The 22111-nt window shown below is 50.9% G+C and overlaps 1 protein-coding gene and 1 non-coding gene across 2 annotated transcripts; both read left to right on the forward strand.

Annotated features, from left to right (window-relative positions):
• The first annotated feature begins 1953 nt into the window (after positions 1-1953).
• SLC35F6 (solute carrier family 35 member F6) lies at positions 1954-22111 on the forward strand. The gene is made up of 6 exons (XM_003941581.4): positions 1954-2126; positions 12842-12914; positions 13625-13796; positions 14044-14256; positions 14952-15062; positions 16648-22111. Exons 1-6 carry the CDS (start codon positions 2050-2052, stop codon positions 17115-17117), a joined length of 1116 nt encoding a protein of 371 aa, XP_003941630.2. The 5' UTR covers positions 1954-2049; the 3' UTR covers positions 17118-22111.
• LOC120362021 (U6 spliceosomal RNA) lies at positions 8953-9059 on the forward strand. Its single transcript, XR_005578027.1, has one exon. It is a non-coding gene; the product is annotated as a U6 spliceosomal RNA (small nuclear RNA).

Genomic DNA, 22111 nt, shown 5'->3' on the forward strand with positions numbered 1-22111 from the left:
ACATGTTTCTTTGCCATATCTTGAAATGGCCCTTCAAATCTGTCCTTTGTTGGGGAAATTTTGCATCTGTTAAGAATCTCTATTGTCTGTAATCCCAGCACTTTGGGAGGCTGAGATGGGTGGATCACCTGAGGTCAGGAGTTCAAGACCAGCCTGGCCAACACAGTGAAACCTGTTTCTACGAAATATACAACAACAACAAAAAATTGCTGGGTGTGGTGGCAGGCGCTATAATCCCAGCTATTCCAGAGGCTAAGGCAGGAGAATTGCTTGAACCTGGGAGGTGGAGGTTGCAGTGAACTGAGTTTGCCCCATTGCACTCCAACCTAGGTGACAAGAGCAAAACTCCGTCTCAAAAAAACAAAAAATCTCTATTAGCATAGATAGATCTTTTCCCCTTTCTCCCCTACCCCCTTCCCTCCTTCCGGCTTTGAGTTGTCCCACCTTTCTAAAGGAAACAAATTTCTTTCTTTCTTTCTTTCTTTTTTTTTTTTTTTAAGACGGGGTTTCACCATGTTGGTCAGGCTGGTCTTGAACTCTCGACCTCAGGTGATCCACCCGCCTTGGCCTCCAAAGTGCTTGGATTACAGGCATGAGCCACTACGCCCAGCCACAAATGTATTTCTTAAATGTATTTGATTGATGTCTTGTGCCTCTAAAACATACAAAACCAAGCAAGCTGTGCCCCCACCACCTTGGGCACATGTTCTCAGGACCTCCTGAGGGCTGTGTTACAGGCCATGATCACTCATATTTGGCTCAGAATAAATCACTCCAAATACTTTAGAGTTTGACTCTTCATCAACACCCTCTTCAAACAAACCTAGGGATGGTCTTTCTGCCTGGATGCCTCTGAGCTGTGACCAGAGTCCACAAAGGAGCAGTGAGCAGGGCTTGGTGCAGTGGCCATGCAGAAGAGACAGATTCTGGGAGACTAGAGAACTCCTTTGCAAATCCCTACCCTACTGTTCACCAGCAGGTTCTTAAGCAAATCACTCGGCTTCTCTGGATTTTTTTTTTTTTTTTTTTTTTTTTTTTTAAGACAGGGTTTCACCGTGTTGGTCAGGCTGGTCTTGAACTCCCGACCTCAGGTGATCAGCCCGCCTTGGCCTCCAAAGTGCTTGGATTACAGGCGTGAGCCACCGCACCCGGCTGGCTTCTCTGGATTTACTGTCCTCAGCTATAAAATGGTATCCTTCGCCACTTTGCTGAAAGATATGAACTGTACCCAAGGTGGGCAGTGTCAGAGAGGAGCCCCGAAGTGGAAACGTCCAGCGTGGGAATCTCCTCTCTACAGGGTCCCCAGGGAACTCCTGGCAAGCCCACTTCAGGGCTTCTCTCTGACACAGCCCAGCTCAATCTCTCGAAATGATTTACAAAATGCTGTAACATCCATGATGAGCCCTGATTGCACCTTCTCATCGGCCCCTTTTACAAACAGGAAGTCCCAAAGATAAAAATAAGAAATCAAGGCCGGGAACAATGGCTTACGCCTGTAATCCCAACACTTTTGGAGGCCGAGGCGGGCGGATCACCTGAGGTCGGGAGTTGGAGACCAACATGGCCAATATGGTGAAACCCTGTCTCTACTAAAAATACAAAAAATTAGCTGAGCGTGGTGGTGGGCGCCGGTAATCCGAGCTACTCGGGAGGCTGAGGCAAGAGAATCGCTGGAACCTGGGAGGCGGAGATTGTAGTGAGCCGAGATCGTGCCATTGCACTGCAGCCTGGGCAACAGCGAGACTCCGTCCCCCCACCAAAAAAATAAACGCAGGAAAGGACAGGGAAGAGAAGAAAAAAAAAAATAGGAAGACCTGGGCTATTACTCGCTAGGGCCGCGGTGTGGCCACCAAAGCGCTCGGGCCGCTCTACAGAGCGCTGGCACCACGGCTGCCTCGCGCTCCCCGGGGGCGGGGCGAACGGGCGGGGCGGGACAGGGCGGGACGAGCGGGGGTCACGTGACGCCCGGCCCGGAAGCGCTCGTGCCGGCGACCCCCGGGTGTCGGGGCCCAGCACCGCTGACTGGACCGAGCCCCAGCGTCCGCCGCCATGGCCTGGACCAAGTACCAGCTGTTCCTGGCCGGGCTCATGCTCGTTACCGGCTCCATCAACACGCTCTCGGCAAAGTGAGTCTGGGCCCTGCCGGGCCTGCGAGCCCTTGGCGACCCCACCTCGTTCTCCGCCTTCCTGCATCTCGGCCCTGCCTTTCTGGCTTCTGCTTGCCCACTTGCTCCGGTCGGTTCTCGCGCTTTATGACCACGCAAGGGATGCGAGGTCCGGGGAAGTGCAGAGCCGGGCTGCGCTCGGGGCTGGGGGATCCGAGGCCCGGCTTTGATTTGCTGTCACTTTCAGTCTCAGCGCCTGTTTCCTCATCTTTAAACAGGAGGGTTGGACCGCTTTCTTTCCACGGCCCTTTCAGTGCTGGCGTCCGAACCTGAGCACCTCCCTCCACGACCTGGGAGAGGCCCCAGGGCTTGTGCCCACGAGCTGCAGTAGTGGCCGTGCAGGCCGAGTGACCCAGTGAGCGTGGAGGGCTCAGGCTGCAGACAGGGAGATGCCCCACGAACCCCGCAAGGACGAGGGGTTAGAGCTGTGCCTTGAAGCTTATCCCACCTTGAAGGTGGGATTTCGGAATGTGGCTGAGACTTTAAGGCAAGGAAAGTCTATGGAAAGGCCAGCTCAAAATCGACTGTAACCAGCACCAAATGCCCAGGCTAGATTTTCTCCCATAATCAGAGAAGTGCTTTTGAGCTGGAGAATGACATGTTGAAAGTGAGGTGATTCACTCAATGGTCCACATGAAGAGTAATTTGGTGCAGGGGAGACCACACCAAGGCTGCTGCATAGCAGATGAGCAGAGCTAGGAGGTGGCAGTGAGAAGGGAAAGGAAGGGAGAGTCCGGGTGCCAAATGGTCACAGGCCTGACCCACATGAGCGAGGAACAAGGATCACTCCAGGGTTTCCGCCTGGGAGAAGAGAGGTGCCATTAGCTCAGACAGAGAGGGCAAGTGGGCAGTCCGGTTCTGATACAGGGGGTGAGATGGGGGGATAGTTCCCAGGAGATGAGGGACTGAGGACCCAGGCCAGTCATGAGGCTGAGGGACAGGGCCTAGTCTCTGTTGTGGGCAGGATGGCAGCTCTTTGCCTCTCTCTGTCTCCATCTCAGGGCAGTGCCTTCTTGCCCTTCTTTTCACCATAAGGGCTGTAGTGCCCAGTGGCCTTTGTCTGAAATGATAGCAAGTTACATGGAGAACAGTGGACAGTGACCCTCTCCAAGTCAGACCTCATGTCCACCTGGGCCCTGTCAGGCTCCAGAGCAAGGTGGGGTTGGTGTGGTGTGGAAGAGCTCTCATCAGGAGCTTTTCCACTCTGAAGGTGGTGTTGCAGGTCCCCTGCGTTTTCTATCTGGCTTCATACTTTGAGAAACTATGAGCCTTTTAAGGAGAAACAGCCATTTCTTAATCATTTTTGAGGCATTTATACCTAGCATATTCCGTCAGTGGTACAAAAAGGACCTCCCCAGGCATGTATATGGTACATACAGTGTGTGAGGGAAGGGGACCAAGAGGCGGTCCCTGGCTTTGAGATGCTTGGAATCTCAGGTGGAGACAGATGTGTATACACCTGGCAGTCACAGTGTTCTCCCTTTCCCAAATGGTGGGCAAGGTCAATGGAGCCCTGGGTGGGACCCACCTGATCCTCTGGTTCACCTCTGGCCAGATGTGCCTTGTGGAGAACTGCTGGCTTCCCAGGCCCTGCATCCTCCTGGGGGGATCAGGTTGGGGGGGAGGGGGTCACGCCTCATACTGAGTCCTTAGCTGTTCAGAGGCTCCAGCCTGAGGGATCCCATCTCAGGATTTGAACGCAGCAAAGCAAGTCTTTCGTTCTGTCCTGCCAGCCAAGGCCTCAGTCAAGTGCTTACGGAGTGGCTGTAAGTCTTCCAGGGCTGCTGTCCCCAAGGAGAATCCAGATTGCCAGTTACTGCTGGGGTAAACTGTGCTGACTCACCTCCTTCCTTAAAAAGCTCCGAAAGTCAGGTAGGAAGTTTAGAGGTCCTCAATCCCAGAAGGCGTCGCCCTTACAGGCAGCCCGAGAGTCAGGAAAGAGGCTCCCAGGTGACAGACCCAACTTTCAGTCCTGTCCCCTGCCTGACAGCCAGTGTGGGGCCTCTCAGGATCCTCCAGCCCCAGACGGTACCCCAAACTGGACCCTAAACAGTATTCTAAGGTCAAATCTTGAGAAGGATACTCTTAGGGAGAAAGGACATGTGGGAGCAGCTGCGTACACCCTGATGTGAAGTATGGATTTGAAATCACATTTCTAGCCAGGTGTGGTGGCTTTCATCTGTAATCCCAACACTTTGGGAGGCTGAGGGGATGGATCACTTGAGGTCAGGAGTTTGAGACCAGCCTGACCAGTATGGTGAAACCCTATCTCTACTAAAAATGCAAAAATTAGCTGGGCATGGTAGGGTGTGCCTGTAGTCCCAGCTACTCAGGAAACTGAGACAGGAGAATTGGCTTGAACCCTGGAGGCAGTGAGCCGAGATCGCACCACTGCGCTCCAGCCCTGCAGGCACAGACAGACAAGCATGTGCTGACAATCAGCAGAACCAGCTCAGCTCATGCACAAAGAGCACCTGGCATGCCCCAGGCCTTGCTCTGCCCTTTCATGTGTGAACTCAGGGAAATATCATAACTGCCCTATCAGGCAGCAGATAGGGGCTGATATTCCTGTATAAAGAAACTTAGGTAGGGAATGATTAAATTCCTTGCCCAAGTTCAACTCGGCTTCTAAGTGGCAGTTAAACCAGCGTGGTCTGGCTCTAGCATACCTGCTCTTAACCACCACTGGAGGGTGTGGCTGGGGACTCCTCCAGTCATTCTCAGGGCATTTAGAGTTGTTAAAAGTATAGAAACCAGGCCGGGCGCGGTGGCTCAAGCCTGTAATCCCAGCACTTTGGGAGGCCGAGGCGGGTGGATCACGAGGTCGAGAGATCGAGACCATCCTGGTCAACATGGTGAAACCCCGTCTCTACTAAAAATACAAAAAATTAGCTGGGCATGGTGGCGCGTGCCTGTAATCCCAGCTACTCAGGAGGCTGAGGCAGGAGAATTGCCTGAACCCAGGAGGCGGAGGTTGCGGTGAGCCGAGATCGCGCCGTTGCACTCCAGCCTGGGTAACAAGAGCGGAACTCCGTCTCAAAAAAAAAAAAAAAAAAAAAAAAAGTATAGAAACCATCCAGCCTAATCCCCACAATTTACAGAAGAGGCCCCAGAAGTTTCTTTCTGTGACTCAACTGGTTGGTATCTGAATGGGGGCCTCTTTTATGGCTGTGATATCCCAAAGTTCCTCCTTCCTGGGGGTTTCCTCTCACAGCTCCTGAGGCCAGGACAGACAAGCCTGTGCTTGTGGAAGTTGTAAAACTGTAAGTAGCATCTGCCCTCCCAGCCTTTGATGTGTCTTCCCTCCAGGAATGGGCAGCAAACCTCTCAGCCAGCCAAGAGACCCTGCTGTCACCCGCTTGCTTGTCTGGGCTGGAGCCCCGGCCACTCAAGGTTGACACCGACAGCCTGTGGTTGCCTCTGGCAGTTTCTTGGCCTGTGACAAGCACGATGTTTCCCTTCCCCGGTTCTTGGGAGGACAAAAGGCAGTGGATGAGGAAGCACGTGCTGCCTGCTGTGCTGGGGCTGCAGGTCAGCTTTCCTCTCTGCCCGCTCAGCAGGCTTTGGGAGACTGCCACCAGCCATGCTGGCCCTGTGGCCCCATCCCTGGGTCCTGGCAGGGGGCCCCTCCCTGTGAAGTAGCTTCTCTCCCTGGCTGTTTTCCTCAAAACCTCCTCACCAGCACCTTCTGTCCATCATCTCCTTTAGGCCAAGCCATTTCTGTCTGCCTGAGCCAGTGCCCATCTGCAGGTGCTCATTTCAGAGCCCAGGTCTCCTGAATCCGGCTGAGGTTCTGCATCTGAAGAGCTGGAGTCAGCTGGGCACTGTGGCTCCTGCCTGTAATCCCAGCACTTTGGGAGGCCGAGGCATGAAGATCACTTGAGCCCAGAGGTTCAAGATCAGCCTAGTCGACAAAGGGAAAACTTGTTCTTTACAAAAAATAATAAATAAATACATAAATAAAAAGAGCCAGAGTCAAGTAGATGCCCACTAAGCAAGGCTCAGCTCCCCTTCTAAGTTCTGCAAGCTGCAGGACCCTCTCACCCAGCCAGGGATATTGGCCTGACTTCCCTTCATGCCCAGGCCAGGGACCCTGCCAGGAAAATGGGAGGAAGCCTGGAAACCACTAGGCCTGTACTAGAGAAGAGGTGTTCGCTCTTCTTCTGTGTCCTTTCTGTGCTAGCTCCAAAGTTTGCCCTTGGTAGCTGCCTCCACCGGCCTTGGGTTCCATGAACTGGCATGGGATAATTGCTTCAAAGGGATGGTTGGGCTAGCTTGACGAAGCCTTAAATCAGGAGGACAGTGTGTAGCAGAGTGGGAAGTGCATCAGGCTTGGGAGCTGGGGAATAGGTGAGCCACTGGACCTCTCTGAGCCTTAGTTTCCTCATCTGCAAAATGGACTTGATGATCCCTGTTCTACCTTCTTCCCAGACACTGAAGATCTACTAAGGAAGATTTTCTTTTCTTTTTTTTTTTTTGAGATGGAGTTTCACTCTTGTTCCCAGCTGGAGTGCAATGGCGCCATCTCAGCTCACCACAACCTCTACCTCCTGGGTTCAAGTGATTCTCCTGCCTCAGCCTCCTGAGTAGCTGGGATTACAGGCATGTACCACCATGCCCAGCTAATTTTGTATTTTTAGTAGAGACGGGGTTTCTCCATGTTTGTCAGGCTGGTCTTGAACTCCTGACCTCAGGTAATCCGCCTGCCTCAGCCTCCCAAAGTGCTGGGATTTTTTGTTGTTGTTGTTGCCCAGGCTGGAGTACAGTGGTATGATCTTGGCTCACTGCAGCCTTGAGCCATCCTCCCACCTCAGCTTCCCAAGTAGATCAGACCACAGACATCCGCCACCATGCCCATTTAATTTTTGTATTTTTTATATAGACAATGTCTTGCCATGTTTCCCAGGCTGGTGGGCTCAAGCACTCCACCTGCCTTGGCCTCCCAAAGTGTTGGGATTACAGGCATGCACCACCACCCCCAGCATGAGGAAGGTTTTCTAGTCCACAGAGATGAGAGGGCTCACCGTTGTCACCTCAGAAGCCAGGGCTACCTGCTTTGGCATCCCAGAGAGTAGAGAAGCTTTGGCCTCTCTGTAGGTCCCTGGCAGGAGAAACAAGGGGACTCACTGGGCTTGAGAAGCTAGGGACACAAGAGGAAGTGGCAGAGATTCTGTGGGAATGGCCACAGCTCATCTGCCCGAGCCAGCCCCATTGCCACTTCCTCCGTCTGTGTTCGCCACCTCCGCTCACATGGACCTGCACACTTCCCAGAATGCTGAGCTTTGAGTTTGGGCCTGGCCATGCTAGGGAGTGACTCACCACCCAGCACAGGGAGCCCACTCCCCAGCCTGCCTGCCCGCCAAGGCGCAGGGAACTCTGAAACCAGCGGCCTCAGCTTTTCTCCACTAGGGCCCCATGAGCCTCCTGCTCTGGAGGCCATTTCCCCAGAATGCAGTGTCTGCGGAGAAGACAGGCTCATCTGCTGGGCTGCACCTCTCCCACCAGCCAGGGCAGGGAACTCAGAGGAGAGCTTCAGAGCATCAGGGAGGGGGCGCATGACTGCCTGCTGAGCTTCTGGGCACTGGCCCTGTCTGGGCACCTGAGGAACTGTAGGCCCCTCGAGCCCTCTCTGGCTCTGGGTTCTTGTCTGTTAAATAAGGAGTTTCATTGAGCTGATGGCTGAGTTTCTTCTATTTCAGCATTGTGGCTCTGTGAACTACAGGGACAATAATAGCCTGAGGCCCCTCCAGCTACCTGTGCCTCAGCCAACAGGACAGGTTCCAGATGTTTTTCCAGAAGCTTTCAGGCTGAAGTGCAGTTGGGGCCACGCTGAGCGCTACAAGGGGGAGATGGCTTCTGCTCAGTGAAGGGAAAGGGGAGGGGGCAGAAAATGAGTTTTGCTGAATACCTGTCATGTGCCGGGTCATGTATATATCCTTGTATCATGTGTTACTTCTGACAGTTTGTCAGTGTTGGTATGATTATTCCTATAACTTGTCCAGCCTGTGGGATTCAAAACTCTGGCTTTTCTCTGTACTCTGCCTTTTCTGAGTGTAAATTCAAGCAAGGTTTAGACCCTGGATCTGCCTCAAGGCTCAGAGTCCTCATCTAAAATGAGGATCCTTGTTATGAGGCTTAACGGGACAGCCCCCATAAAGTGCCCTATGAATTATGCATTTAAGGAGCCAGGGGCCAGGTGTGGTGGCTCACACCTGTATAATCCCAGCACTTTAGGAGGCTGAGGCAGGTAGATCTTGAGGCTAGGAGTTTGAGACCAGCCTGGGCAACATAACAAGGCAATACAAAAATTAGCCAGGCATGGTGGCCCATGCCTGTAGTCCCAGCTCTCAAGAGTTTGAGGTAGGAGGATCACCTGAGCCTTGGGAGGCTGAGGCTGTAGTGAGCTGTGATCATGCCACTGCACTCCAGCCTGGGCAACAGAGTAATACCCTGTCTCAAAAAAAAAAAAAAACGATGTTGGCTGCACACAGTGCCTCATGTCTGTAATCCCAGCACTTTGGGAGACCAATGTGGGTGGTCAGGAGTTCAAGACCAGCCCGGCCAACATGGTGAAACTCCATCTCTACAAAAAATATAAAAATTAGCTGGGTGTGGTGGTGGGTGCCCATAATCCCAGCTACTTAATAGGCTAAGGCAGGAAAATCACTTGAACCTGGAAGGTGGAGGTTGCAGTGAGCTGAAATTGCACTGCTGCACTCCAGCCTCAGTGACAGAGCGAGGCTCTGTTTCAGAAACAAACAAGAACAAAAACAAAAATTAAATGTTGATGCTCGCTTCAGCAGCACATATTCTAAAATTGGAACTATACAGAGAAGATTAGCATGGCTCCTACGCAAGGATGACACGCAAATTCATGAAGCATTCCATATATTTTAAAAATTAAAAAAAAAAAAATCAAATGTTGCAAAGCACTGACAGCAAAGTGCTTCCCACCTTAGGGTCATTGCTGTCATCCCCAGGTAAACTGGGGCTGGATTTTGGCTCTAGCCTGTGAGGCTAGGGTCCTTCTGATTCTGCACAATGAGCCAAAACCCATCTCCAATTCAGGATGAGAAGCCTGGCTTTCTGCCCCAAGGTACCTGCAGGCCTGAGCGTCTCAGACTGGGCAGGGCAGCCCATGCTGCCGACACATAATCCCTTGGACTGTTAGCCTAACCCAGGCCATCAGATACAAAGAGATTCCATTTCCCCAGCTGGGAGCACTGCCAGACAGCCCTGTCTAGGCAGACCTACTCGTGGAGAAAGCGAAGATAAGCCTTGTGGGAGGTGGGGAGCACAGCACCAGCCCTACAGCCGGCTTCCCAAGAAGCACCCCAACCTTGGGCAAGGATAGACCCCAAGGGGTTTCCCCTATGGACCAGCTTGTTCTATCAGCACAGGGACCTCAAACTCAGGTGGGAAGTAGGACTCATGGAAACACAGCCTCTACACTGCAGTACCTGACCTGTTTGCTGGGAGGGATCTGGAAGTCTCATTCATTCAACAGAAAGTGTTGAGCTTCTGTAGAGTAATGTGCCAGGAGCAAGGGATTGAGAGATGTAGAAGCAGCTGGGTGCTGAGCTGTCTCAGATGACAGTGAATGGGGAACCAGAATGTGCTGTGTGTGTGAGTTGTCATTACTATAAGTGACTCAGGCATTAGCGCAGCATGAGTTCTGGGTGGTGACTCCACTGCCAGATCGGGGAGGACTTTTTAAGCCTACCAGTCTGTGATCTGGGTGTGGTACCAGAATGAGGAAGCAGCTTCCAGACCTGCCCCCTGCAGAAAATAATAATAATAATAAAATTAATAATAATAATAATAATGATCCTTGCCTGAGGCTTCTGGTCAACCTTCATGTACTTGGCACTAGCTCCCTTGTCCCTCCTAGAGGAGCCTTGGCTCATGGCCTGGGGATTCCCATCTCTCTGACTTCACTTGCTCTGGGCAGTTGGCTCTGTGCCCTTGGTAAGGCTTGACCTCTTCTCTCTTCCTTGCTTTGCCTGTGTTTCACTCAGTTGCCTCACACAGGCCTTCTCAGGGAGCTCTTTCTGCAAAAGCAAAACTGGATTCAAGAGCAGCCTTGCTGGTGTGAGCCATACAATTGGTCTGTAGCCCTTACCCGCATTCCATGTCCTGTCCTGGCCAGGGACCCAAAAGCCAGCAGCAAGTCAGGCAGAAATTAGGTACCATGGGTGCAGTGGCTCATGCCTATAATCTCAGCAACTCAGGAGGCTGAGGTGGGAGGATTGCTGGAGCCCAGGAGTTCAAGACCAGCCTGGCCGGCATAGCAAGACCCTGTCTCTAAAAAAAAAAAAAAAGAGACAAAGAAATGAGACTCCAGCCCATAAAGTCAGGTGTTTTCCTGACCTGGGGTGGAGTCTCCCCTGCTCCCAGACTCCCTGTTCTATATATAGCAGGGCTTTCTGTGCCCCATTGAGACTGGGACTGGTTATAGCCTGGTCCCCAAGCCATGCCAGGCTCCAGGTTTCTCTCTGCCTTCTACCCAGTTCTGTCCAAACTTCTCCCTTCAACTCTCCTTTGCTCCTGCTATTCTCAAAAATGACAAGCACTCTTAACTACCCCTCTTTCTCCACATCTCCAGGAGCAGCTGGTGTCTTTCACTGTGGAATAGATTTGCCATAGCCCTATTTTCTTCCCCAAACTCAGGCATAGAGAAGCCAAAGCTGGACAGGGTCTTTGTCAAACCTAGACTCTTAACTGCAGCACAAACAGTGGTGCATGCTGCAGGCATTGCGGGGGAAGTGCGGGAACCGGAGGACTCCCCCACCCTTTGGGAGCTGAGGCTCACTACGGAGATGAGCCAATGGCAGTGCAAGGCTGTGCACTGCAATGTGAACTGCCCTAGAAAGACATTTCAAGGAAAGACATTTAATAAAAAGAAGTCCTGAGTCTTGCGCTTTAGAGACATCCACTGCCTACATAGGGCATGCTGCAGTGGGAGCAGGTCTGCGGCCCACAGGAAATGGCTCTGGGTCTGTGTTGACTTGAGTCAACACATGATGTGACTGATGCATTTGGAGCTGTGTCAGTGAACTCGGGGTGTCAACATGAGGGAGGGGCCATACCTTGCCAGCCTCTGTCTGGGCCAGATCACGCTGTTGGCTCTGGGCCTGGGTCCACCAGAGGACTTCCAGAAGTCAGTGGCCAGGGGTGAAAGGTCAGGGGAGGCTGGAGCTGTTTAGCCAGGAGATGAGAAGATTCAGAAGAAGGTCAAAAAGCCCCCAAGTACCTAAGGGCTTTCAAATGAAAGATTAGACAAGACTCCACAGAACTAACCAAGCCCAGCAAAGATGAACTTCAAGAGAAGGAATTTTCAGGACAGATGGCAGACAGTTCAGAGTGATTGGTGGTTAAGCTGCCCAAAGCTCTATGCCACAAAGGATTCTGGGCTCATGGGGAAGTATTTCATAATCAGTTATCACCATCTGCCAGGTGCTGACTGGGAAGTCATGCCATGAGTATGATGTCTTTGCCACCTGCTTGAAAGTCAGCATTAGAAAGCTCTTCCAGCCGGGCGCGGTGGCTCAAGTCTGTAATCCCAGCACTTTGGGAGGCCGAGGCGGGTGGATCACGAGGTCAAGAGATCGAGACCATCCAGGTCAACATGGTGAAACCCCGTCTCTACTAAAAATACAAAAAATTAGCTGAGCATGGTGGCACATGCCTGTAATCCCAGCTACTCAGGAGGCTGAGGCAGGAGAATTGCCTGAACCCAGGAGGCGGAGGTTGCGGTGAGCCGAGATCGCGCCATTGCACTCCAGCCTGGGTAACAAGAGCGAAACTCCGTCTCAAAAAAAAAAAAAAAAAAAAAAAAGAAAGCTCTTCCAAACCATTCAGGTGCTTTGAAGTAAGCAGGTGTTCTGTATTAGGTGGTCATTTCCCATTGCCCAGGTACTCCTGTAGACCAGAACTTCTTGATATTTTTCATGCCATGGGACCCTTTGACAGTCTAGCATAGCCTATGGACCTGTTCTTACAGTAATGTTTTAAAACGTGTAAATAAAAAGACCAAGGATTACAAAAGAAGTAATTAAATGGAAATACAGTTATCAAACACTTAAAAAAGCAAATTTGTTTTATAGTGATATATATAGATATGCTTTTTTTTTTTTTAAGACGAGATCTTGCTCTGTCACCCAGGCTGGAGTGCAGTGGTATAATCTTGGCTCACTGCAGACTCCGCCTCACGCCTGGCTAGTTTTTGTATCTTTAATAGAGAGAGGGTTTCACCATGTTGGACAAGCTGGTCTCAAACTCCTGACCTCAAGTCATCCACCCACCTCAGCCTCCCAAAGTGCTAGAATTACAGGCATAAGCCCCTGCACCCAGGTATATAGATATGCTTTCTACTACATTAAGTTATAAGTGGGTCTGACTACTGTAATTTTCATGAGTGATGAGTGTAAATGATACCTCACAATATATACAGTGACTATAATGACATGAGGGTATCTATGATTTCTGTGCATTATAGAGGCACAGACACAGTAACTTGAGGAAATGCCAAGTTAAAACTCCTTCATGTGGAGACTGGCCCCTTTGAGAGGAAGTCCCACTCTGGGGCTGAGTCACCCAATTAAGAGGTGTGAGCCTCTTCACTAGCACCAGGGCAGGATGCTGCCAGGGTCTGACCTTCCTTGTCTCTCCTACAGATGGGCAGACAACTTCATGGCCGAGGGCTGCGGAGGGAGCAAAGAGCACAGCTTCCAGCATCCCTTCCTCCAGGTATCTAGCCCTGACCCTCCTACCTCCTGTTTCCTGGGCCTCAGACCAGGCACCCCCACCATGAGGCCAGGCTGTTTCCTGATCTAGGAGCAGAGCCTTCTCCTGCTCCCAGAAGAGCCATCCACTTCTCTCTCTCCCTTCCCAAAGCAGAATCCAAGGTTTAGAAGAGGGCAAAGAACACCATCGTCTGTGAAAGTCCTGGCAAGTGGTCATGTCCTCACCACATCCAAGTCAGGATACCTGGAAAACATCAGCCCTAGTGACTAAAGTCAGCTCTCTATCCACTAAGAGCCCAGACCGCAGTTGGAACAGGGCAGACACCATAAATGGAAGATACTATTTGTTGAACTGAGAATCAGGAGACTCAAATGTCAGCTCCAGCTCTACCAGCAACTTGCTTGGTGGCCTTACATAAGTCTTTGAGCCTCTGTTGGGTTTCTCCACCTGCAATTTGGCCTAGACAGGTTATTTTCAGAAAGGGCTCTGCACAGCCTTAGGGTTCATCAGGATGTATGGGGTCTTAGGGGTGGACCTAGGAGGCGGTCTCTGGCCTCCACGGCAGTTCTGCATTTGTCTATTATACATGTTGGGGTTCTGGGTAAGCTCTTGTTTGACAAAAGTTTGCATTAAAAAAAAAAAACAAAAAACAGTCAAAGATGACCCCCAAGGTCGCTTCCAGCTCTGAAGTCCTCGGGTTTTCATCCCTGCAGGCAGTGGGCATGTTCCTGGGGGAATTCTCCTGCCTGGCTGCCTTCTACCTCCTCCGGTGCAGAGCCGCCGGACAGTCAGACTCCAGCGTGGACCCCCAGCAGCCCTTCAACCCCCTTCTTTTCCTGCCCCCAGCACTCTGTGACATGACAGGGACCAGCCTCATGTATGTGGGTGAGTAACCGGGCCAGGCTGAGAAGAGCTCGGGAGGCTGTGGCTGAAGGGGCTACTGATGAAACAGCCCCGTCCCACCCGCCTCCACTCATCCCGCCATTTGCCCAGACTTCACATGCACAGGATCACAGGCAGGACTGAGCGAGCACTTAGTAGTAGCTCAGCATGCCTCCATCCCCGAAAAATCCTTAGTGACAGATGGCCTTTGCCTTCAGAAGCTAACTGTCATTCATTTCTCCTCTCCTAGCTCTGAACATGACCAGTGCCTCCAGCTTCCAGATGCTGCGGGGTGCGGTGATCATATTCACTGGCCTCTTCTCGGTGGCCTTCCTGGGCCGGAGGCTGGTGCTGAACCAGTGGCTGGGCATCCTAGCCACCATTGCAGGGCTGGTGGTCGTGGGCCTGGCTGACCTCCTGAGCAAGGATGACCATCAGCACAAGCTCAGCGAAGTGATTACAGGTACGGCCAGGGGCAGGGATGTGGGGCTGCCCTATCCTGCCCAGTCCTTCTCGGGAGCCCAGCACAGACTCATACAGGCTCTGCCATATGCCAAGCCCTGGGTGAGGTGGGTAGCCCTGGAGGTGATGGATAGAATGTAGGGAAGACTGCAGAGGGATGTGGCTGCACCAGGGAAGAGTGGCAGGCCAGGGAGGGAGAGAGGCTGGCTTGTCCTTTGATACAGATGCAGGCATACAACCTACTGGATTTGGGAGTGGAAAGGAATGGGTGCTTATCGAGCACTTACCAAGTGCCCAGCCTGGTGCTGAGCACTGTGTGTTCATCATCACAGTGACCCCCACAGGCCCCGAAGGGATGCATCACAGCCCGTTTTACAATGAAGTGACCGTCCTGGGTCACTCAGGGTCAGGATCAACCAAGAAATGTCTTAAAGCCTGCTGCTTCTTAAAAGACCTGCATCTCACCCTGTGGGGCAGCTCTCAGACACAGGCAGGCCTTTGGGGCCTCAGCCCAGCAGTGTTGGCCTGCCCCTCAGGGACCAGGGGATCAGGGACAGGCAGTGTTGACTCTGCCTGTGAACTATAGGGAGCCCTGCAGAGGTCAGGGGCTGGCATGTTGTGTCCCTGTGGCCATGCTTTCCTGGCCCCCAGCCCCAGTGCAGCCCTTGTCTCATCTGAGTCCCTCCTTCCCTACAGGGGACCTGTTGATCATCATGGCCCAGATCATCGTCGCCATCCAGATGGTGCTAGAGGAGAAGTTCGTCTACAAACACAACGTACACCCGCTGCGAGCAGTTGGCACCGAGGGTGTGTATAGGAACAGGGACCTGGAAGGAGTGGGGTGGAAGGGAACATGGGGAGTGGAGCACAGGACAAGGTGCCAGGGTTCACTGGGCGGGGGGTGGGGTGAACTTCCTGCCCCCAACTTGCCTTCCAGATGTGTTTTGACAAATCTTCTGACCCCTGCTGTGCCAGGAGCTAGAGGAGACCAAGGACAGAGATGAATGAAATGCAAGCCCTTCAGAGAAGGTGACCAGCAGGAAGAAAGGGCAGTCAGTGAATTCAAGCTTGGACCACTTGTGCTCAACTGACGTCTCATTGACCATGGCGGTCTGAATCTCTCAGGGCAGGCAGGATGGCATTCGAGCTGCACATTTCAACAGGCAGTAGTAGGAGCAGGAAAAGTCCAAACAGAGCAAAGGCATGGGGGGCTACAGATGAATTTGAAAATCAGTAAGGAATAATTTCAGTGCAGCTGCGAATGGCAGTTTATGCCTGTAATCCCAGCACTTTGGGAGGCGGAGGCAGGTGGATCACTTGAGGTCAGGAGTTTGAAACCAGCCTGGCCAACATGGCACAACCCCGTCTTTACTAAAAATACAAAAATTAGCCAGGCGTGGTGGCGGATGCCTGCAGTCCCAGCTACTCGGGAGGCTGAGACAGAAGAATCTCTTAAACCTGGGGGAGCGGAGGCTACAGTGAGCTGAGATCGCGCCACTGCACTCCAGCCTGCACAACAGAGCAAGACTCTGTCTCAAAAAATAATAATAATAATTTGACTGCAATATAGGTTTAATGTTGAGGAAATAATGAGGAATTAAGTAGGTTGGGGTCATGTCGTTAGAGAACCTTACCGTCAGGCAAGTAGATTTAGACTTTAAATAAACAGGCAGCGAGGAATCACTGAAAAGTTTTTGAGCAGGGAAGTAACTATCAAAATGATGAGATTAGCAAGACAGAGCTGTGCTTTCAAAGAATGGCCTGGGGGCTGGCACCTGTTGGGGAGCAGCTCCCGTCTGGCCCCAGTGAGCTGAGGAGCTTAGGCAGAATTTGAATCAGCTATGTCACCGAGCGAGCATGCAGTCTGTTTCCAGTCATTTCTATTTTCAAGCCAGACCTTAATGAAGGAAGCAATGCATGGACTTACCTTCTGGCGCAAGCTCCTTGTCAGAGACCAGTAACACACTGAACTAGAAAGCTGTGTTTTTCCAAACTTGTGAAAATAATGTAGTCAGTTGCAGCTGGCAGTTCTTTTTTTAAACGAATAGAATTTTAAAATATCAGAGCATTGTATACTGTAAGGGTAGTTATGTTTTCATGAGTGTGCCTGTGTGTCTGTGAACCTGTGTTCACGTGAACACATGTACTGGGTCACAAAATAAAATGTATTTCTTACTCTTGATCCAGTCAAAAAAACCCTAAGTGAAAGTGGAGAAGGGACAGCCGGAACCCATCTAATAGGCCACAAGCTCCTGATGAGAGGCTGAGGGACGTGAAAGGAGGGAGCCGGCCTAAGGACCACTGGGAGGGAGTGACCAAGATTAGAGGAGGCTGAGCTGGTGGGCTGTACTTGGGGGAGGGGGAAAGTGTCACTGTTTCCTCTACTCCCCAGGCCTCTTTGGCTTCGTGATCCTCTCCCTGCTGCTGGTGCCCATGTACTACATCCCCGCCGGCTCCTTCAGCGGGAACCCTCGTGGGACGCTGGAGGATGCGCTGGACGCCTTCTGCCAGGTGGGCCGGCAGCCGCTCATTGCCGTGGCACTGATGGGCAACATCAGCAGCATCGCCTTCTTCAACTTCGCAGGCATCAGCGTCACCAAGGAGCTGAGCGCCACCACCCGCATGGTGCTGGACAGCTTGCGCACTGTTGTCATCTGGGCACTGAGTCTGGCACTGGGCTGGGAGGCCTTCCATGCACTGCAGATCCTTGGCTTCCTCATACTCCTTATGGGCACTGCCCTCTACAACGGGTTGCACCGCCCGCTGCTGGGCCGCCTGTCTAGGGGCCGGCCCCCAGCAGAGGAGAGCGAGCAGGAGAGACTGCTGGGTGGCACCCGGACTCCCATCAACGATACCAGCTGAGCTTCCCTAGAGGCTTCTACTGCCACCTGGGTGTTCCTTCACCCTGAGACTGAGGCCACACAGGCTGGTGGACCCCCGGTGCCCTGTCCCCAAGGCCTTGCCCTATCCCCTCTCTACAGAACAACACCCAATCCTCTTTTTCTCACCATCACCTGCAGGGTGGTGTTACCCAGCCCCCACAGGCCTGAGTGCAGTGACAGACCCCAGCTCTGGGCCCCCTCCTACAGCACTAGAGCTAAATCATGAAGTTGAATTGTAGGAATTTACAACCCTAGTGTATCTGAATCATAAACTAGACTACCATAATTATCTAGTTTATGAGTCATAAGCTAGATTTGATTCTCCAAAGAAGAAAAGTCAGTGAGCAAATTTAAACCAGAACTAAGCATTATGTTTTCTGTTTTTTGTTTTTTTTTTGTTTTTTTTTGTTTTTTTGAGACAGAGTTTTAATCTGTCACTCAGGCTGTGGTACAATCTTGGCTCACTACAACCTCTGCTTCCTGGGTTCAAGTGATTCTCCTGCCTCAGCCTCCCAAGTAGATGGGATTACAGAAACCACTACACCTGGCTAATTTTTGTATTTTTAGTACAGATGGGGTGTCACCATGTTGGCCAGGCTGGTCTCGAACTCCTGACCTCAGGTGATTGCCTGCCTCAGCCTCCCAAAGTGCTGGGATTACAGGTGTGAGCCACCATGCCCGGCCAGAACTAAGCATTATGTTTTCTAAAACGTCTAAGATCCTCCCTAAACCTGTCTGGAGATCTGAGTTTTAACCTAGACTCTCCCTCAAACTCACTAACTCCCAGCACATTACCCAATTGCTCTGGGCCTTGATGTTACGCTCTGGGAAGTAGATGTTGATGCTGTGGCCTTAGTGCTTTCTGGCCCCAGCGTTCCCTGGGCCTGTGATCTTGACCAACCTGAGAAAACAGTAATAGCCCATCCACTGGGAATACCCCTCTACCCATAGCCCCTCCTGTGCTGGGCTTTTTTGTTTGTTTGTTTTTTGTTTTTAAGTCTTGTTCTGTCACCCAGGCACAGCTTCCTGCAGCCTAAAACTCCTGGGCTCAATCAGTCCTCCTGCCCCAGCCTCCCAAGTAGCTAAGACTAACAGATGTGTACCACCATGCCTCGTTTATTCTTTTATTTTTTTTGCAGAGATGAGTCTCACTGTGTTGCCCAGGCTGATCTCAAACTCCTGGCCTCAAGTGATCCTCCCATCTTGGCCTCCCAAAGTGTTGGGATTATAGGCCTGAGCCATCACGCTTGTCCCTGTTTTCCTGTCCTCACTCTCACAGAGGCCTCCCCTGACTGGGAGAGATTACAGGGGAATTGCAGGCAGCCTGTGTTAAATTGTTTTTATGAACTCTACCTGCTACTTTAAAGACAAGGAAACTGAGGCCCAAAGTTCTAAGTTGTTTGGCAAATGGGTCTCTTACCCTCAGCTCCTACAGGGACCTGGGGGGGCCTCAGTTCCAGCAGCCACGTGATTCTGCAGCTGACTGTGATCTAGAGCCCATCTGGATCTCAGCCCCACCCCTGGCAAACTGCCTGCCTAGAGAACCCGCAAGATGACAAATTCCCCAGGATTCCACCATTTAGACTAATTCTGGCATCCCGGGCATTGTGTTAAGTAGCTTAACTTTCATTCTTAGAACAGCCGTCAGAGGTGGGGACAGATGAAGAACCTGTGCACCAGAGAAGGTTAAGTGACTTCCTTATGGAGCCAGTATTCCAACCTAGGTTTGCCTGACACCAGACCTGTGGCGCCACTTCTCATGCTGGGCTCTGTGGGGTCTTTGGGGTGGATCTCTTAGGGCTGGGCTGGAAGCCTCATGTACTGTTGTCCTCTAGGTAACCGTACCCTGAAGAGAAGGGGTGGCATCAGGAACCGCAGGGAACTGAGCAGCCTCTTTCCGGTGCTGCTCCTTGAAACAGTTGAGTGCAGCCTCAAGCCATTTTCCTGGGCAACTCAGTCATAAACAAAACACCAAATGCAGAGCTGTTGACAAGTGAAGCCCTCAGGTTGTGTGGGATTCCAGCAGGTTATTACAGCTTGTGGGGGGAGGGAAGGTCCATTCTACCAGCTTTGAATCCCAGGGTTCCCTGAGCTGCTCTGACACACAGTGTCTAGCCCAGAAAGATAGAAATGGACAGTGAGGATGATGGAGAGATTACAACTGCCTTGTGTAAAACCTGGGATCTTAGGGTGTTATTTTGGACTTTATTTTTTAAGAAAAGGAAAATTGGCAGTGGTATTAGTCCATTCTCACATTGCTATAAAGAAATACCGGAGACTGGGTAATTATTAATAAAGAAAAGAGGTTTCATTGGCTCACAGTTCTGCAGGAGGTGCCACACACTTTGTAAACAACCAGATCTCACAAGAACTCACTCTCAAGAGAGACAGTACCACGTGGGATGATGTCATACCATTTATGAGAAATGCACCCCCACGATCCAGTCACCTCCCACCAGGCCCCACCTCTGAGATTGGGGATTACATTTCAATATGAGATTTGGATAGGGACACACATCCAAACTATGTCAGCAGTATTGTACTTTTTTCATGAAAGAGAAGGGGCACAAGAAAGTATCTGGAGCTAGCTTCTAGAATGTTGGTATGGAAAAACTCTCTAATGTATGAAAAGCATACCAATTGCCTAGTCTTCCATTTATTGTTCAGATGAAAAAACTAAAACCCAAAAAGGGGAAGAACTTCCCCAGGGTCACACAGCCAGTTACAGGCAAAAGCCAGACATCCTGGTTCTCAGTCTTACCTGTCCCATTCTGCCACAGATAGTGCAGCCAGAGGCTGGGTGCAGTGGCTCACACTTGTAATCCCAGCACTTTGGGAGGCTGAGGCAGGTGGGTCACCTGAGGTCAGGAGTTCGAGACCAACCTGGCGACATGGCCAAACCCCATCTCTGCTAAACAGACAAAACTAAGCGGCGCGTGGTAGCACGATCCTGTAGTCTCAGACTCGGTAGGTGTGCCTTGAGCCGAGATCGTGGCACTGCAGCCCAGCCTGGGCAAGAGTGAAACTCAATCTCAAAAAAAAAAAAAACTTGAGAATAAAGATATAAAGAAAAAAATGTTTTTGTATAGCTGTACAATGTATCTAAGTGTTATTACAAAAGAGATTTTAAAGTTAAGCTTATAAAGTTAAAAAGTTACATTAAGATAAGGTTAATTTATTACTGAAAAAGGAAAATTTTTAGAGACAGTCTTGCTCTGTTGCTGTCACTGGAGTGCAGTGGCATGATCCTATCTCACTGTAGCCTTAAACTCCTGGGCTCAAGCGATCCTCCCGCCTCAGCCTCCCGAGTAGCTGTCACTACAGGGAATGCACCACCATGCCCAGCTATTTTTTTTTATTATTATTATTTTGAAGAGATAGGATCCCACTACATTGCCCAAGCTGATCTTGAACCACTGGGCTCAAACAATGCTCCTGCCTTGGCCTTCCAAGACGTTAGGATTACAGGGGTGAGCCAGTACACCCAGCCCATTTTTTACACTGTTTTTTACTGTACCTTTTCTAGGTTAGATTATGTTTAGATGCGCAAATACTTACCATTGTGTTACAGTTGCCCACAGTATTCAGTACAGGAACATGCTGCACAGGTTCGTAGCCTGGGAGCAATAGGCTATACCATATAGCCAAGGTGTACAGTACCTTATACCCTCTAGGTTTGTGCAAGCACACTTTATGATCGCACAATGACAAAATCATCTAACAATTGCACAGAGCATATCCCCATTGTTAAGCGTGGGAACTATATAATGCCTTTGTTATATATACATGACTATATAATAAGCGCTATGTGATAAGCCAGAGTTACCAGGGCACTTGGGAAACATTTATTTTTATTTGAGACAGAGTCTCACTCTGTCGCCCAGGCTGGAGTGCAATGGCGCCATCTTGGCTCACCACAACCTCCACCTTCCGGGTTCAAGTGATTCTCCTGCCTCTGCCCCAAGTAGTTGAAACTACAAGCATGCACCACCACGCCTGGCTGATTTTTTTTGTTTTTGTTTTTGTTTTTTTTTTTTTTGAGACGGAGTTTTGCTCTTGCTACCCAGGCTGGAGTGCAATGGCGTGATCTCGGCTCACCACAACCTCCGCCTCCTGGGTTCAGGCAATTCTCCTGCCTCAGCCTCCTGAGTAGCTGGGATTACAGGCATGCACTACCATGCCCAGCTAATTTTTTGTATTTTTAGTAGAGACGGGGGTTTCACCGTGTTGACCAGGATGGTCTCGATCTCCTGACCTCGTGATCCACCCACCTCAGCCTCCCAAAGTGCTGGGATTACAGGCTTGAGCCACCGCGCCCGGCTTGTATTTTTAATAGAAATGGGGTTTCACCATGTTGGTCAGGCTGATCTCAAACTCCTGACCTCAAATCATCCGCCTGCGTCAGCCTCCCAAAGTGCTGAGATTACAGGCATGAGCCACCATGCCCAGTGGAAACTTTTATAAATGAGAAATTGATTCACAAAAAAAAGAGTCAGGGGAGGATAAGGACAAAAGATCACTTTAGCGGACACAAATGTGTCCAAAGCAGTATTTTGCAGATATTCATTCTGAACTTGATCATACACAGTATGTAAGTGTGGAGGTTTGTCCGTGGGACGCTGAGTAAACTATGATGTCAGTGAGGATGTAGAGCAAACTGCTAAGGGTTTGTGAGGCGCAGGGTGCTGGCTGGTGAGGATGAGCCTGACTCTGCTAACAGTGCACCCAGAAACAGACACCCAAAGGCACAGGCCATGGCAGTTAGTGTGTGACTCCTGATTCCCACAGCACCATGTGGGACTCATTCCAAGACATGGGTGTGACTCCTAGTTCTGCAGGAATTTGTAAACAATTACTCAAGCATGCTGCTTTAGCTGGTGTCTCAAACTGCCTTTTCTGTGCTGAAAATCTGGGCTGTGGACCTCAGCTGATGAGAAACATTCCTATCACATAAACCTTATGGCATTATTTGAA

The sequence above is a fragment of the Saimiri boliviensis genome, chromosome 1 (genome assembly GCF_048565385.1).
Source record: "Saimiri boliviensis isolate mSaiBol1 chromosome 1, mSaiBol1.pri, whole genome shotgun sequence".
Classification (NCBI taxonomy): domain Eukaryota; kingdom Metazoa; phylum Chordata; class Mammalia; order Primates; family Cebidae; genus Saimiri; species Saimiri boliviensis.